General features: G+C 31.4%; 1 protein-coding gene across 1 annotated transcript; it reads left to right on the forward strand.

The window, feature by feature from the left end:
• The first annotated feature begins 9,374 nt into the window (after positions 1-9,374).
• On the forward strand, positions 9,375-11,024 carry LOC134728001 (uncharacterized). Its single transcript, XM_063592401.1, has one exon. The coding sequence runs from the start codon at positions 9,375-9,377 to the stop codon at positions 11,022-11,024; it is 1,650 nt and encodes a 549-aa protein (XP_063448471.1).
• Positions 11,025-19,179: the final 8,155 nt, after the last annotated feature.

A 19,179-nucleotide genomic window follows, 5' to 3' on the forward strand; every position in this document is an offset into this window, starting at 1 on the left:
TACAACTATAGGTCACCATACGGCCTTCAACAATGAGCAAAGCCCATACCGCATAGTCAGCTATAAAATGCCCTGATAAGATAATGTAAAACAATCCAAACGAGAAAACTAACGGCCTTATTTATGTAAAAAAATTAACGAAAAACAAATATGTTACACATAAACAAACGACAACCAATGAATAACAGGCTCCTGACTTTGGGCAGGCACATACATAAATAATGTGGCGGGGTTAAATATATTGGAAACCCCAGTGTTCTCTTGTATGTCCAATATTGTCAATTTATTTTTCTGAATCTTTTCGATTTGATTTCGACTCATCAAACCAAACATGATTCCAACTTTTGTACATATTTTATTTCCATTTACTGCAATATTAAGCACAACACCTTTAGTGTTTTTACAGTCCATTGGACCGCGGTCTACTCTTTGTACTAGTATTATGACATTATCTCCAATATATATTGTTTTTATCTTCTTTTGGGAGAAGACAACATCTCATCAGCCGTTTTTGTTGCCCTGACAGGGCTCGTTTTCTCGCACGTATTATTTTGAAATTTGTGTCCGTTTCAACACTAGGTTCAGTTCTCGCACTAGTTGTAAAACTAATTTCAGTTTCAGTGTCAAGATCAGTTTCGTCTCAATGTTTGTGTCAATATCGGTTTCTATTTCATTTTTTGTGTCCATATCAGTTTCCATTTCAGTGTTTGTGTCCATATCAGTTTCCATTTCAGTGTTTGTGTCAAGATCGGTAACTGTTTCAGTGTTTGTGTCAAGATCATTTTTCATTTCAGTGTTGGCGTCAAGATCGGTTTCTGTCTCAGTATTTGTGTCAATATCGGTTTTGTCTCAGTATTTGTGTCAAGATCGGGTTCTGTCTCAGTATTTGTGTCAAGATAGTTTCTGTCTGAGTGTTTGTGTCAAGATCAGTTTCTGGTTGAGTGTTTGTGTCAAGATCGGTTACTGTCTCAGTGTTTGTGTCAAGATCAGTTTCTGTCTGAGTATTTGTGTCTAGATCAGTTTCTGTCTCAATGTTTGTTCTGATATTGTTGTCACTAGTACTTGTTGTCAATGAAATTAAATCTTCTTCAGTTTCTAGAGTGTCAAGTAATTCTTTTGGAAGGGCTGACGATGACAAGCCAACTTTATGGACACATCCTAATAAAGCTGTAAACGGCGACTGATCTATCGTTCTATGGCGTGACCTGCGGGAAAAAAATAAAATCATAGAATGATTTTAAAAAATAATCAGGGAATGCCAATAATTCAAATCAAACAACAACAACAAGAACAACAACAACAACAACAACAACAACAACAACAACAACAACAACAACAACTTGAATCGTTTGTTAGTTTTCCAACGGCCACTATAAAGTGTTCAGTGTTAAAGAAAACACTACATTATGATGTAAACATACCTGATAATACAAACAATAACTACTGGAATCCTGCCAACTAATATAGGTTTACAGGTAAACCAGATGTAGAAGTAATGGTCTAGCCCAGCTTTTTTGACCATCATCTTCTAAAAAATAAAATTAAAAACCACAGAGTAGCTTAACCAAAAAATACATGTAAATACAATATTCTATAATTACAAATGATTAACTACATCTATAAAAAGTTTCGTATAACTGAAACGCCAAAATAACTTAAATGTAATCTATTTTTACAAAACATTTACTTTTACAAATAGACCCTGGTTGCTGAACAAAATGCTTATAAGTTTTAACAAATAAAATATGTTTCTTCAAAGTTAATTTAGCCAAAGCTTTATTACAATCTGTTACACTTTGTTTAGTGTCCTCAAAATTTGTGGGTCTTGACAAAATTGCTGAAACTGTGATTTACTAGATAAACCATGAAGTTAACGTGTCATGAACTGACCAGTAAACTTTTTGAAATGACCAGGGAATATAAAATTTATCTGAAGTGAACAGGTATTTCTATAAATGTTTGTACAAACAGGTAACAAGAAATGTCGAAAGGTAACGAGTATTGTCGAAAGCATTCGAGATGGAATTAACTATTTTAATCAATGAAAAATTTACTCATTATCACTTTGCAGCATATGTGGAGCTCCCAAAAGTAAAAAAGTCCGTGTGTTGGTAAGCCACTTCAGCTGCTCTTTCAAAGGTCACAGTACACTTAATTTGGTTAAGTGGTCCTGGCAGTGCATGATCCACTTTTACTCTTCATCTGGACATGACTGATTTTAAAAAGAGTCTACTTGATAACGGGAATGAAAGTCTGTAGAAGTGTTAGGACGAACAACTAATTAGGTGCTTTCAGATGGACTTTTTTCAAATACACAGTTCACACATCTGAATGAAAAGTCTGATAATTTATCTGCTGATATTGACAAATTGTTTTTAACTCCTTATATTTTCTGTTCATGCCTCCATGACCGACAACTCACAAATGTGCAGTTCTAATCATCTACTGTACAATAGTAAATTATTTCGTCACATTTGCGAATGCGTTTTTCAATGCCAGCTACACTCAAAACATCATATTGACTTAACAAACATCTTTGAAGAGCAGTCTTTTTGGAACTTAATTTTGCCTCCTATATTACCAATAGTCTCTCTGTATCTTTCACGTGTACATATTTAATTATCAGAAGGTTTATTATCATCACACAATTTTATTATTTCATCATAAAATTTCTTTTCTATATTGCTTTCCATCTTAACACTTTAGTTTTGACTACTGAAATAAACAGTTTTGCTTATATATTTGAAATATAAAATGTACTCACATATTGAGAGTGTATACCTTTACGCTAAGTTATGAATTACATGTTAAAAGTTATTATCTTTTTCTCAGTAAAAATTGTACTAGTAATTACTTGTATAATTGTATTTGTACAAGTAATAACTTGTATGATGGCATAACATGTACAAAATAATAACATGTAAATGGCATATATATGTACAGAGCCACGTCATATGTATCAAAGAGGCACAACAAGGCACATGAACAAAAAACATTAGCAAAAATGAAAGACAAGACTACGAGCATTATCATAGAACAATAACAGGATATAAAAGTAACGTCAAATGAATATCAATAAAAACAGACTAAACATAAAAGTAATATTAATAAACATATATATATAAAAATAGTATAAAACGTCAGTAACCCGAATCTAAACTTCAAGACCATCTTGTATAACTAGTATTTGTGAAGTTGACACGGAATGTTTATCAACAATGTCGATGAACCTTTTTAGAAAAATTACAAAACGTTCACTGATATACTCCTGGTTTATCAACTTTCTTCTCAGACACTTGTGACGTTTTACAAAGTCTGAGCAAGCTCTTGAATATCGAATAAGTTTGAAAATGTATATCTCATATGCAGGTGAAGTTGGTGTATTGCTACTGAGGAAGAAAAATTGACAATTTTAAAATTAAAATCGTCTCGTTTGCCGTAGATTATGGTACTGACATGACCGTGTATGTCAAATTCGAGAAATATGTCTAAAAATGAGGTGGAGGAAGTCGACTCTGTTGTTACTGTAATTGCAAGTTTTAGGGTATATATCAATGGAATCCAATCAGAAAATGAAAAGAACCTTCATCTGTAATTGTAATTATATGTCAAGCGTGCCTAGTGCATAAAACTATACACATGCAATGTCTTCAATAAGATTTGTGTATTGAATCGAATTCATTTATTTGTAGTTAAGATACTGTTTTGAAATAAAAGAAATAAAGCAAACAAATAATATAATACCATACTATTCACGATCCGAGTGCGACACTTGACCACCGAACCATTTTGTTTTATGTCATCGACGTATCGGGGAGTATTACATTTTACAGTTATACGTCTCTACGTCCTTGCGTCCAAGAAACATTTTCGTTCACTTATTTTTAGTTTGCATCATCCAAGTGTTAGAGCATCATCAATATTAATTTGTGAAATTTAATGACCCGGCTTCTTTGATATTCCTGTTTTGACAAGTGTTTGAAGGATCTCCGATTCGTACGAAAATAAGAAGAGGTCGACAAGAAGAAGTGCATAGTTCGTTACCATAGGATTGACGACAATTTGTTAAACAAGTCTACCTCCAAATAAAATAGATATATTGTCAAAAGAAAACTTGCTACGTTTATTTACGCTCTTTCTTTGAACGCTACTTGGATATTTTTAAAAGTTTATTGGCTTTTTTGAAATTTGTCTGTCTTTGAACTTGTCTTTGACCTTGTCTTTTACCTTGTATGTTACTGAAGTTTGTAATTGTATGTCTATGATTTCGTATTAATGACAACTGAAAAAATAATAGTATAGACTGAAAATCTACCTATGTTATTAAAAATCATGATATCTTTTTTTCTGCACTCAACATGCTTAATGTTCATATGGACCCTTTCGGCTTCACTTCCACTTTTACTCTGAGTACAGACAAACCTGTGTATCTGGAAAAAGATAAATAAACATAAAATATATAGTTTGTTTTAAAAAAATTCAAAACTTAAATGGATTTTGCAGTCCACATGAACCTTGATAAAAAAAATATTGTAAGCTGTCTGTGTCAATAAATCCCTAAGAATATAAAACCGAAAAATATTCCTGTGCAGCCGGCATAATTATATATTGTTATCATCATTACAATTTTTCTATATACAAATCTAGCAATAAATAGTTTGATTTAAATATTGAAACTTCATATTTCATGATTTAAAATGTATTTAAATTGTGTGTTTATTTTTAACCAGGAAGTGTGCTTATTTTGTTATCAGCGCCACGTAATGTTTAAAATCATCATACATCACACAGGTGTTTTACTGTTGTCTTCAAGAACCAGAATTACTAGTTAAACAGTAGAACCGTCGTGGTTTTATTCTTAATTAGAAGCTTTACGAAAATCAATCAGGTATGTAATCTAATTTTGTAATATGATTATGAATTATGAAGAGCTAAACTAGCTTAGGTGGATACCGTTAAAAGCGAAAGTAAATATTTTAACAATCCTTTGTTTATTCCGTTTATGTTAAGATAGTCACATGTTACTTTAAAAATATTCTGTTTTGTAAATAAATTAATTTGGTTTCAAATGGATATCTTTCTTTCTCTGATTCTTCTTTATGTAATCGATATTCAGGTAAAAATCACTGTTAAGAAAGTGCGAATCGTATCTTCAATAAGATTTGTGTATTGAATCGAATTCATTTATTTGTAGTTAAGATACTGTTTTGAAATAAAAGACATAAAGCAAACAAATAATATAATACCATTCTATTCACGATCTGAGTGCGACACTTGACCACCGAACTGGTTTTTTTTATGTCATTGACGTATCGGGGAGTATTACATTTTACAATTGTACGTCTCTACGTCCTTGCGTCCAACAAATATTTTCGTTAACTTATTTTTAGTTTGCATCATGCAAGTGTTAGAGCATCATCAATATTAATTTGTGAAATTTAATGACCCGGCTTCTTTGATATTCTTGTTTTGACAAGTGTCTGAAGGATCTCCGATTCGTACGAAAATAAGAAGAGGTAGAATATAAAACCGAAAAATATTCCTGTGCAGCCGGCATAATTATATATTGTTATTATCATTACAATTTTTCTATATACAACTCTAGCAATAAATAGTTTGATTTAAATATTGAAACTTAATATTTCATGATTTAAAATGTATTTAAATTGTGTGTTTATTTTTAACCAGGAAGTGTGCTTATTTTGTTAACAGCGCCACGTAGTGTTTAAAATCATCATACATCACACAGGTGTATTACTGTTGTCTACAAGAACCATAATTACAAGTTAAACAGTAGAACCGTAGTGGTTTTATTCTTAATTAGAAGCTTTACGAAAATTAATCAGGTATGTAATCTAATTTTGTAATATTTTTTTTGATGAAGATCTAAACTAGCTTAGGTAGATACCGTTAAAACCGAAAGTAAATATTTTAAAAATCCTCTGTTTATTCCGTTTATGTTAAGATAGTCACATACTACTTTAAAAATATTCTGTTTTGTAAATAAACTAATTTGGTTTCAAATGGATATCTTTCTTTCTCTGATTCTTCTTTATGTTATCGATATTCAGGCAAAAATCACTGTTAAGAAAGTGCGAATCGTATCTTCAATAAGATTTGTGTATTGAATCGAATTTATTTATTTGTAGTTAAGATACTGTTTTGAAATAAAAGAAATAAAGCAAACAAATAATATAATACAGTCCTTGGATGGTGTAAACTTCCCACTAACACCATACACCATTACACCATACACCATACCCCATTACACCATACACCTTGTACCATTACACCATACACGTTACACCTTTGCACCATACACCTTACACTTTACACCATACACCATTCCCCATTCTATCTACACGATCCGAAATTACCCATAATGCAATTAAATTTTAAATATTAAGATTTTTATTATGTTTATGCTAACAATCCAAAAAAATGAAATAAAAAAAAATTCGTTTGCAACCAATGAAAGGTCGTACATTATCATTCACACCATTCCCGATCGCACGTTACACAATCACACCATTCCTCATACACCATTACACCATTCCCCTTACACCATACACCATAGCACCATACACCTTACACCTTTGCACCATATGCCATACACCATTACACCATACACGTTGTTTTGGGAAGTTTACACCATCCAAGGGCTGTACCATACTATTCACGATCCGAGTGCGACACTTGACCACCGAAAGTTTTTTTTTTTTTATGTCATCAACGTATCGGGGAGTATTACATTTTACAATTGTACGTCTCAACGTCCTTGTGTCCAAGAAATATTTTCGTTCACTTATTTTTAGTTTGCATCATCCAAGTGTTAGAGCATCATCAATATTAATTTGTGAAATTTAATGACCCGGCTTCTTTGATATTCTTGTTTTGACAAGTGTCTGAAGGATCGCCGATTCGTACGAAAATAAGAAGAGGTCGGTAAGAAGAAGCGCATATTTCGTTCCCATAGGATTGACGACAATTTGTTGAACAAGTCTACCTCCAAATAAAATAGATATATTGTCACAAGAAGTCTGGCTACGTTTATTTACGCTCTTTCTTTGAACGCTACTTGGATATTTGTAATAGTTTATTGGCTTTTTCTGTCTTTTACCTTGTCTTTGACCTTGTCTTTGACCTTGTCTTTGACCTTGTCTTTGACCTTGTCTTTGACCTTGTCTTTGACCTTGTCTTTGACCTTGTCTTTGACCTTGTATGTTGCTGAAGTTTGTAATTGTATGTCTATGATTTCGTATTAATGACAAATAAAAAAAAATAGTAGCGTAGAATGAAAATCTACCTATGTTAATAAAAATCATGATATCTTTTTTTCTGCACTCAACATGCTTAATGTTCATATAGACCCTTCGGCTTCACTTCCAATTTTACTCTGAGTACAGACAAACCTGTGTATCTGGAAAAAGATAAATAAAATTAAAATATATAGTTTGTTTTAAAAAATTCAAAACTTAAATGGATTTTGCAGTCCACATGAACCTTGATAAAAAAAATATTGTAAGCTGTCTGTGTCAATAAATCCCTAAGAATATAAAACCGAAAAATATTCCTGTGCAGCCGGCATAATTATATATTGTTATTATCATTAAACTTTTTCTATATTCAACTCTAGCAATAAATAGTTTGATTTAAATATTAAAACTTCATATTTCATGATTTAAAATGTATCTAAATTGTGTGGTTTTTTTTAACCAGGAAGTGTGCTTATTTTGTTAACAGCGCCACGTAGTGTTTAAAATCATCATACATCACACAGGTGTTTTACTGTTGTCTTCAAGAACCAGAATTACAAGTTAAACAGTAGAACCGTCGTGGTTATATTCTTAATTAGAAGCTTTACGAAAATTAATCAGGTATGTAATCTAATTTTGTAATATGATTATGAATTATGAAGAGCTAAACTAGCTTAGGTAGATACCGTTAAAACCGAAAGTAAATATTTTAACAATCCTTTGTTTATTCCGTTTATGTTAAGATAGTCACATGTTACTTTAAAAATATTCTGTTTTGTAAATAAATTAATTTGGTTTCAAATGGATATCTTTCTTTCTCTGATTCTTCTTTATGTAATCGATATTCAGGCAAAAATCACTGTTAAGAAAGTGCGAATCATATCTATGTTAGAAAAGTGCGAATCGATAAATGATCGATATCGCTTGTTGTAGGGTATATATTTTACTTTTATAAAATATAGGTAGATTGTAGTTATTAGAAAAGAAGATACCAGTGGGGCAGTCAAACTTTCAACTGACAACGCCATGACTAAAACAGAGACATAATATCAGACAAATAACAGAACACAATACACATGATACACAAAATAGAAAACTAAAAACAAAGTAACACAAACCCGACCAAACATTTGGGGTGATCTCAGGTGGTCCAACAGGGTGAGCAAATCCTGCTCCACAATATCAAATGTTCGGAATGTTATACACAATGGTTAGTACCACAATATACAGATATACTTTGATTTGCGTAATGAATAAATTACAATTAGCATTATTAGGAAAACGATCAAATCATTAGAATATGCTTATTGCCAATTCTACTAGGTAAATTATGTCTCTCGTCTATTTTATTCCTTTTCTGTTCTGGTTGAAAGACAATAAAAATCAAAACCAAGGAGTAAACAAAGTCTCACAAAACCAAACGACATTTACATCAACAGTTATAAATAATAAATAAGAAACAACACGAACTCCAATAAAAAATGGGAGTAAAATCAGGTGTTCCGGAAGGATAAGCATTTCCTGCACCGTATACGGCACCCGTCGTGTTATTTCTTTGTTCAGTTCGGTAATGATGAAAAGTTTAATGACTGAGGAACATCATCACCCCATATTTATTGGTATTTGTACAATGTAGTTATAAGAAGATGTGGAATGAGTTTTCATTAGCATGATTAGACAACTTTCCATCCAAGTCACAATTTGTAATAGTAAACCATTATAGGTCAATGCACGGTCTTCAACACGGTGGCGTGGCTCACACTTAACAGTTAGCACTAAAAGGCCCATAAAAGGCTAGTTTACCTTGTTTTCAAACATGCAACACTTACATTTATGCATGTTTGAGTTTTTGTGTATTTAATGTCGTGTTTGAATATACTGAACATCTCAAAATGTGACTATGGATGGTTTGACTCTGGTAGAACAAGTCATATATCATTTCGATTAATTACAAGTTGCGTTTTAAAAAAAAATGAGATTAAATTTAAATTCTAGATTGTCAAATGTTAATTGCTTATACTGCTTAGAAAAACTTGTATACAATACAGAACATGAAGAAAAATCTTTTGATTTAGAGTATAATAAAACCACACCTCTCCTTTTTTTAGAAGTTTTCTTATGGCATCGACTAGTTTATGTGATCCTTGTTCCGAAGCTGACAAGTCTTCAACAGCAACAAAGTATTGCTCTGACTGTGAAGAAAGACTTTGTACAGACTGTGATGAATCACATTGCAGATTCAAAGCCTTCAAATCTCACCATGTTATCGACCTGTCGTCCATCGGATCCAATAAATGTATGCCTGCGATGAAAAACTGCAATGTCCATTCAGAGATGCTTTTGGATTATTACTGCACAGACCATGAGATCGTATGCTGTAGAGCCTGCATATCTAATGAACACAGGCTTTGTCAGAACGTTCTCCCATTGGAACTGGCCTCGAAGGATGTAAAAAAGTCTGCACTGTTTAACGATGTTATGGAAGACATGACGCATCTTATTACAACATTGAATGCTTTAGACAATAACAGACAGTCAAACTTTCAATCAATGGAGGAATCCAAATCAACAATAACAAAGAAGATCCGAGCAGTGAAATCCAAATTTTTGAAACAAATTGACGATTTGGAGCGTGAATTAACGACCACTTTGTCATCTCTCCAACGAAAACATGAAATGGAAATCAACAAACAAAAGCAAGAAATATCGCAAGTCTTGGTCAATGTTATAGAAAATAAAAACGAGATGGATTTTTTGAGAGATCATGGATCTAAGAATCAGCTCTTCATATTCCTTCGCCAACAAGTAACAAATATTCATAGCGCCGAGGCCAAGATTCAGCAGATAGTATCCGATTCACAAGAATTCAATATAACCTTTGACGAAAAGAAAGATGTTAAGCTTGAGTCTCTCGGGTCACTGTCAGAGTATGTCCAACCATGTCAAGTTCAATACAAACCAAAAAAATTTCAACAAGCCCAGATAAAGGCGGAACCAATGAAAAATATTCTAGGGTTTGAGAAGGATACAGTATTAAAACTTAATACTAATGTGGTAAAACGTCTTATTTGTGTGTCAGTGACAGATAATAATAAGCTGTTCATTACTAATGCAGTACCATCCAATAACAAAATCTATGTTTACAGAGACTGTGAAGATTATGAGACAGAGATAGCATTTTCCTCCACACCTTATTGTGTCGCTTTGATACCTGGTACGGACAGAGCTGTTATTACCCTACCTAACGAGAATTCTATACAATTTATAAACACTACAAAGATGACAAAGGACAACAAAGTAAATGTTGGATTTACATGTTATGGTATTACTGCTGGACGTGACAGAATTATCGTTGGCGGTTATGATGGTATTATCAAAATATTAAACACCAATGGGGCAATTCTAAAGGCAACCCAGCATGGATCTTATTGTATTTGCTTCATAGCATACGATGGTATTCATGATCATTTGATTGTTAGATGTTATGGTAAACTCCTTTGTATCAAGTTAGATGGAACACTAGTATACAGTAAGGACGTTTCAGGGGTAGCAGGTTTAACACTTGATCGACAGAGGAACATTTATTTTGGTGGTTTTTCAACTCACAATATACAAAGAATATCATCAGATGGAGACAACTGTGAAGAAATGCTGAACAAAGACAATGACATTGACCATCCATTGGGAATGTGTTTTAACAATGACTTCACAAAACTCTTTGTTATTAATAACGATGGTAAATCTGTTTGTGTATACAAATGCAAGTAAATGGTTTTTTTTGTGAAACAATATGAATACTCTTAACTATATTATGTAATTTATCGTGTTACTTAAATATACAATAAGTACACACTTCTTATTTTATATTATCTGTTTAATAATCGCTTTTTATTTGCGGTTACGAGGAAATAATATTCGGAGAAAAATAAGTAAAGTCCAAACAAAGACAAAATAAACAAAAAATAATATAAAAATTGAGAATAAAAGTGGAAAAAATAAATACAAATAGCGTACATAAATAGCACGCACAATCAAACAATACAAGCAAACAAATGTTAAACAAGTATTTACAAAGTCTTCGAAAAAAAGATAAAAAAATCAAAGTAGAAATGAACAATTTAAACTCATTTACAAAGAAAAATAAAATACCACAAAAAACAACACAATTCATCTGCACTCAAAATATTTAAATTGTTACTTTAATTTATAAACCACATTTATTCTGGATTTGTATTCAGTATCTGTTGTATAGTAGTATCATGTTTGGTGAAAATCAATTTTTTTTACCACATACAATGGGAGATCAAGCGTGCGTGTACGAGGTTATACTGTCGGATTTGTCTGGCGTCAACTTTGTTCCGAAAGATCTATGAAACAATATGACGATTATGGTCGCACTCATTTACCCGATTCTGGATTATATTATAATGGTATGTATGCTCTGCAAACTAATCAATCTTTTCCTACCTTATCAGACAATTATGATACCGTAAACTCGGATGAATATTATCACGGATTGCCAAATTATTCAACACAAGTATCGATTGAAAACATAAAATCACTATCAAATGAACATATACAAAACGGTATAGATGAAGAAAACGTGTGTGTCAAGTGTACTTTAATTTTAGTTTCTTGTGTACAATTTGGAAATTAGTATGGCGTTCATTATCACTGAACTAGCATATATTTGTTCAGGGGCCAGCTGAAGGACACCTCCGGGTGCGGGAATTTCTCGTTACATTGACGACCTGTGGGTGACCTTCTGCTGTTGTTTTTTGTATGGTCGGGTTGTTGTCTCTTTGATACATTCCCCATTTCCATTCTCAATTTTATGTGTGTTAATTTGTGTTTTGCTATTCCTTGTAGTTGTCATTCTATTGTATTCAACGACATAATTAATGTTATATTAATTGATATCAAATAAGGTAATAATACGATGATAATCAAATGGTTGCCTACGCGAAATGTGCGTAATTTTTATTTTCATTTTTTGTGTGTTATTTGACAGAAGATAACATTCAAAACCAAGGAGTAAACGAAGACTCACAAAACCAAAAGACGTTTACATCAACAGTTATAAATAATAAATAAATAAAAACACGAAATCCACTAAAAACATATGACGTGGTGCTGTACTTAAATATCCCGTCTTTTACATTGTGTTATTGTGCTATTGTAAATGTTTTGTATTCCTGTCTTTCATTTTGTTTATGTGTCATATGTGCTTTGTTTACATGTCTTTTTTGTTTCTTTGTTACTTTTTGTAATATCATAGTGATAAAGATTATAACCCAATGTTGAATGCTATACCACTATTTTGATATTTTAACCTATGATGTCTGTTTTTTTCACTCATTGTTGTCAATATGATATATATTATCTGCATAAGAATATACCTGTACCAAGGCAGGAATTTGACAGTTGTTATCCATTCATTTGATGTGTTTAAGCTTTTGTTTTTTTCCCATTTGATTAGGGTCTTTCTGTTTTAACGTTTGCATTTTCATGGGAGTTCAGTATTTTTGCGATTTTCTTTTTACATGTAAAATTGTAAGATGTCGGCCGAAGAATGCCAATACGATCAGTTTTCACATTACATATGATTTGTAAAAAACATTTTTTACTAAACCGAATAAATGACGGGTTATATTTTGTTTACTTCTGTAGCATATACATATCGGTGAGGTATATACATTTAATGATTTGGAACATCGCCAGTTTGTCAGTTTGTCAGTTTAGTGAACATGTTGAATTGTTAAAAATTTTAAAACCGGATATTGAAAAAGATAACATCGTATTCACATACATTGGGAGGAGTATTATTAAAATTTAAAAGTAAATAAACTTGAAAGATATTGTGCTTTTTTAGATGCACATTGACACTTGAATAATTCAGTCAGTAGTCTCCTTTCAAATTGAAATGCTAGGATTGCGAAGACTTCAATTGAATACTTTTGAAGCTAGATATCTTATTATATTTATTGAATAAAACTATAGTACAAACGTTTGAATATAAATTTCTCAGTGGATTATTGTAAACAACTTTTCATACTGTATATTTTGGTATTTATTACTTTTTAATTTCAATAAAACATTTTTTGTTGGTTATATATTTTGTTGATTTTCGGAAAGTAACTATAGAACATTATAGACGTATGGATATGTAAAGTTATTATGCACAAACCCACGATGAAAAGTAATAATCTGTACAAAATGATAACATGTTCATGGCATATATGTGTACAGAGCCACTTCATATGTATCATAGAAGCACAAAAGGGTACATGAACAAAGCACATTAGCAAAAATGAAAGCCAAGAATACGAGCATTACCATAGAACAATAACACAATAACAGGTGTACAAGTGCCGAGCTACGTCAAATGAATATCAACAAAAACAGACTAAACATAAAATTATTATTAATAAATATATATAAAAAATAGTATACAATCTCAACTTCATGACCAACTAGTATTTGTGAAGTTGATACGGAATATTTATCAACAAGGTCGATGAACCTTTTTAGAAAAAATACAAGACGTTCTTTGATATACTCCTGGTTTATCAACTTTCTTCTCAGATACTTGTGACGTTTTACAAAGTCTGAGTAAGAGTTGTAAGATCCTGGATATCAAATAATTTAAAAAATGTTTATCTCATATGCAGGTGGCGTTGGTATATTGCTACTAAGGTGGGGAAATTGATAATTTTAAAATCAAAATCGTCTCCTTTGCCATAGATTATGGTACTGAAATGATCGTGTATATCAATTCCGAGAAATATGTCTAAAAATGAGGTGGAGGAAGTCGACTCTGTTTTTACTTAAACTGCAAGTTTTATGGTATATATCAATGGAATCCAATCAGAAAAGTTTGGATTGTTATTGTAAAGAACCTTCATCTGTTATTGAAGTTTGTAATTGTATGTCAAGCATGCCATAAAACTATACACCTGCAATGTCTCAAATAATATTTGAGTATTTAATCGAATTCATTTGTTTGTAGTTAAGATACTGTTTTGAAATAAAAAAAAAAAAAACCAAACAACTAATATCATTCCATATTATTCACGATCCGATTGCGACACTTGACCACCTAACTTTATTTTTATGCCATCGACGTATCAAAGAGTATTACATTTTACAATTGTACGTTTTACGTCCTTGCGTCCAATTTTTTAAAAATTTCGTTCATTTATTATAGTTTGCATCATTCAAGTGTTAGAACATCATTAATATTTATTAGTGAAATTAAATGATCTGGCTTCTTTGTTTTTTGTTTTGTTTTGACAAGTGTCTGAAGGATCTCCGATTCGTATGAAAATAAGAAGAGGTCGGAAAGGAGAGCGCATAGTTCGTTCCCATAGGATAGACGACAATTTGTTGAACAAGTCTACCTCCAAATAAAATAGATGTCAAAAGAAAACTGGCTACGTTTATTTCCGCTCTTTTTTTTAACGCTACTTGAATATTTTTAATAGTTTATTGGCTTTTTTGAAATTTGTCTGTCTTTGACCTTGTCTGTTACTAAAGTTTGTAATTGTATGTTTATCAATTCGTTTTAATGACAAATGAAAAAAACATATCGTAAAATGAATATAAAATCTACCTATGCTATTAAAAATCATGATATCTTTTTTTCTGCACTCAACATGCTTAATGATCATATGGACCCTTTGGCTTCACTTCCAATTTTACTCTGAATACAGACAAACCTGTGCAACTGGAAAAAGATAAATAAAATTAAAATATATAGTATGTTTTAAAAAATTCAAAACTTAATTGGATTTTGCAGTCAACATGAACCTTAATAGAAAAAAATATTATAAGCTGTCTGTGTCAATATTCCTGTGCAGCCGGCATAATTATATATTGTTATCATCATTACAATTTTTCTATATACAACTCTAGTAATAAATAGTTTGATTTAAATATTGAAACTTCATATTTCATGATTTAAAATGTATTTAAATTGTGTGTTTATTTTTAACCAAGAAGTGTGCTTATTTTGTTAACAGCGCCACGTAGTGTATAAATCATCATACATCACACAGGTGTTTTACTGTTGTCTTCAAGAACCAGAATTACAAGTTAAACAGTAGAACCGTCGTGGTTTTATTCTTAATTAGAAGCTTAACGAAAATAAATCAGGTATGTAATCTAATTTTGTAATATTTTTTTTTATGAAGAGCTAAACTAGCTTAGGTAGATACCGTTAAAACCGAAAGTAAATATTTTATCAATCCTTTGTTAAACACTTTATTCCGTTTATGTTAAGATAGTCACATGTTACTTTAAAAATATTCTTTTTAGTAAATAAATTAATTTGGTTTCAAATGGATATCATTCTTTCTTTGATTCTTCTTTATGTAATCGATATTCAGGCAAAAATCACTGTTAAGAAAGTGCGAATCGTATCTTCAATAAGATTTGTGTATTGAATCGAATTTATTTATTTGTAGTTAAGATACTGTGTTAGAGCATCATCAATGTTAATTTGTGAAATTTAATGACCCGGCTTCTTTGATATTCTTGTTTTGACAAGTGTCTGAAGGATCTCCGATTCGTACGAAAATAAGAAGAGGTCGACAAGAAGAAGCACATATTTCGTTCCCATAGGATTGACGACAATTTGTTAAACAAGTCTACCTCCAAATTAAATACATATGTAGTCAAAAGAAAACTGGCTACGTTTATTTACGCTCTTTCTATGAACGCTCTTTGGATATTTTTAAAAGTTTATTGGCTTTTTTTAAATTTGTCTGTCTTTGACCTTGTCTTTGACCTTGTCTTGACCTTGTCTTTGACCTTGTATGTTACTGACGTTTGTAATTGTATGTCTATGATTTCGTATTAATGACAAATGAAAAAATAAGGGCGTAGAATGAAAATCTACCTATGTTATTAAAAATCATGATATCTTTTTTTCTGCACTCAACATGCTTAATGTTCATATGGACCCTTCGGCTTTACTTCCAATTTTACTCTGAGTACAGACAAACCTGTGTATATGGAAAAAGATAAATAAAATTAAAATATATAGTTTGTTTTAAAAAATTCAAAACTTAAATGGATTTTGCTGTCCACATGAACCTTGATAACAAAATATTGTAAGCTGTCTGTGTCAATAAATCCGTAAGAATATAAAACCGAAAAATATTCCTGTGCAGCCGGCATAATTATATATTGTTATCATCATTACAATTTTTCTATATACAACTCTAGCAATAAATAGTTTGATTTAAATATTGAAACTTCATATTTCATGATTTAAAATGTATTTAAATTGTGTGTTTATTTTTAACCAGGAAGTGTGCTTATTTTGTTAACAGCGCCACGTAGTGTATAAATCATCATACATCACACAGGTGTTTCACTGTTGTCTTCAAGAACCAGAATTACAAGTTAAACAGTAGAACCGTCGTGGTTTTATTCTTAATTAGAAGCTTTACGAAAATTAATCAGGTATGTAATCTAATTTTGTAATATTTTTTTTTATGAAGATCTAAACTAGCTTAGGTAGATACCGTTAAAACCGAAAGTAAATATTTAAAAAATCCTCTGTTTATTCCGTTTATGTTAAGATAGTCACATGCTACTTTAAAAATATTCTGTTTTGTAAATAAACTTATTTGGTTTCAAATGGATATCTTTCTTTCTCTGATTCTTCTTTATGATATCGATATTCAGGCAAAAATCACTGTTAAGAAAGTGCGAATCGTATCTTCAATAAGATTTGTGTATTGAATCGAATTCATTTATTTGTAGTTAAGATACTGTTTTGAAATAAAAGAAATAAAGCAAACAAATAATATAATACCATACTATTCACGATCCGAGTGCGACGCTTGACCACCGAACTTTGTTTTTTTTTTATGTCATCGACGTATCGGGGAGTATTACATTTTACAGTTATACGTCTCTACGTCATTGCGTCCAACAGATATTTTCGTTCGCTTATTTTTAGTTTGCATCATCCAAGTGTTAGAGCATCATCAATATTAATTTGTGAAATTTAATGACCCGGCTTCTTTGATATTCCTGTTTTGACAAGTGTCTGAAGGATCGCCGATTCGTACGAAAATAAGAAGAGGTCGACAAGAAGAAGCGCATAGTTCGTTCTCTTGGGAATGACGCAATTTGTTAAACAAGTCTACCTCCAAATTAAATACATATGTAGTCAAAAGAAAACTGGCTACGTTTATTTACGCTCTTTCTTTGAACGCTACTTGGATATTTTTAAAAGTTTATTGGCTTTTTTTAAATTTGTCTGTCTTTGACCTTGTCTTTGACCTTGTCTTTGACCTTGTCTTTGACCTTGTCTTTGACCTTGTATGTTACTGAAGTTTGTAATTGTATGTCTATGATTTCGTATTAATGACAAATGAATAAATAATAGCGTAGAATGAAAATCTACCTATGTTATTAAAAATCATGATATCTTTTTTTCTGCACTCAACATGCTTAATGTTCATATGGACCCTTCGGCTTCACTTCCAATTTTACTCTGAGTACAGACAAACCTGTGTATCTGGAAAAAGATAAATAAAATTAAAATATATAAACGTTACGCTCAATGTTGGTGACGTTTTCTGATTTCAAGTACCTCTGACCAATAATCAGCTTAAAATAAGAAAAATACCGGGAATATCAAATGTTTTTTTGTGTTAAAATCTTTGGAGCACTTAAAACATTATTTTTACGGTGGCTCATTAGTTTTTATTAACTTTTGTCAATAAGCTTTTCAAAAACAAACTAGACAAATCATATGTTTTTGCGTGTAGACGGGTAACATACTAATATTGTTTTTGAGGGTTCCTCCTAATTTTGGATACCCACAAGTAAATAAAATATAAAAATTGTATACTAGTTGGAAGAGGAACGTTAGGTCTTTGTGATGTCATATTTGTATAACTCAATTGACACCATTTTCGAATCGAGTAGACCTTGGAAAAAGCCATTTCAGCTTGTAGACACTGAAGGAAAAATATAAGCCCTTTGCGGCATAACAGATGAGAATCGATCGATAGCGAGATTATTTTTCATCAAAGTCTTTATATCAAATATCATTACGTAAAACAAACTTGGAAAATGCTTTAAAAACATTGATTCCCAACGAATTCAATGAGAACGTCGACATCATAATCAAAATCAAAGCCCCGAAAAACACTGTCACAACAACGTTTAAAAAAACATGCTCTACTTGAAATTATCAATACCGAGTAAAAATATGTAAAGCATGTTATCTTGTCAGAAAATACTACATATCCGGTAATATAGAACATCTGAACCGCATTTATTCATATCGCAGTCTCTTTTTTAGCATTACATAAAATCATATTTTGCATATGAGTCCCCACAGGGCTCCCGTCACAAAACTTTTACCTAACGTTTAACGTTAGTAATTTCGATGGTTTTTAAAGAAAACGAAGAAAAAAAATTGTGCATTTTAAAACGGAGAAATGAAGCCAATATGATAAATTCCGAATAAAAAAGAAACGGTAGTATGCATTCGTTTATATTTTTGTCAATTTATTTCGATTACTAATGTATTGGAAGAGTGTCTACCAAAATGTCACAAAAATGGCATCTTCAATTTTTTCCTAAAATACTGGAAACAAGTTGTTACAAATCTTTAGAAATAAGTGAAAACTGTATAATTAAGAAGAAGATTTAAGCGATAATCGGAAATTCTCAAACCGAAGGAACATTTCAATATAAATAGGATAAAGATTAATGTACAAATTATCAAAATACAGTGGTCACATGGTGGTCTACCAAAATGTCACAGCGTCGCTTATTTTGACGTTTTTGACGTTCACCATTACATGTAACCGTTTTTTGCATTATTGCGTTTTTGAAACGTATTTATTTTATTATAAAAACATCTAAAACTTAAATTCGGAATAAACGATTTATT

Source organism: Mytilus trossulus, chromosome 8, assembly GCF_036588685.1.
Source record: "Mytilus trossulus isolate FHL-02 chromosome 8, PNRI_Mtr1.1.1.hap1, whole genome shotgun sequence".
Classification (NCBI taxonomy): domain Eukaryota; kingdom Metazoa; phylum Mollusca; class Bivalvia; order Mytilida; family Mytilidae; genus Mytilus; species Mytilus trossulus.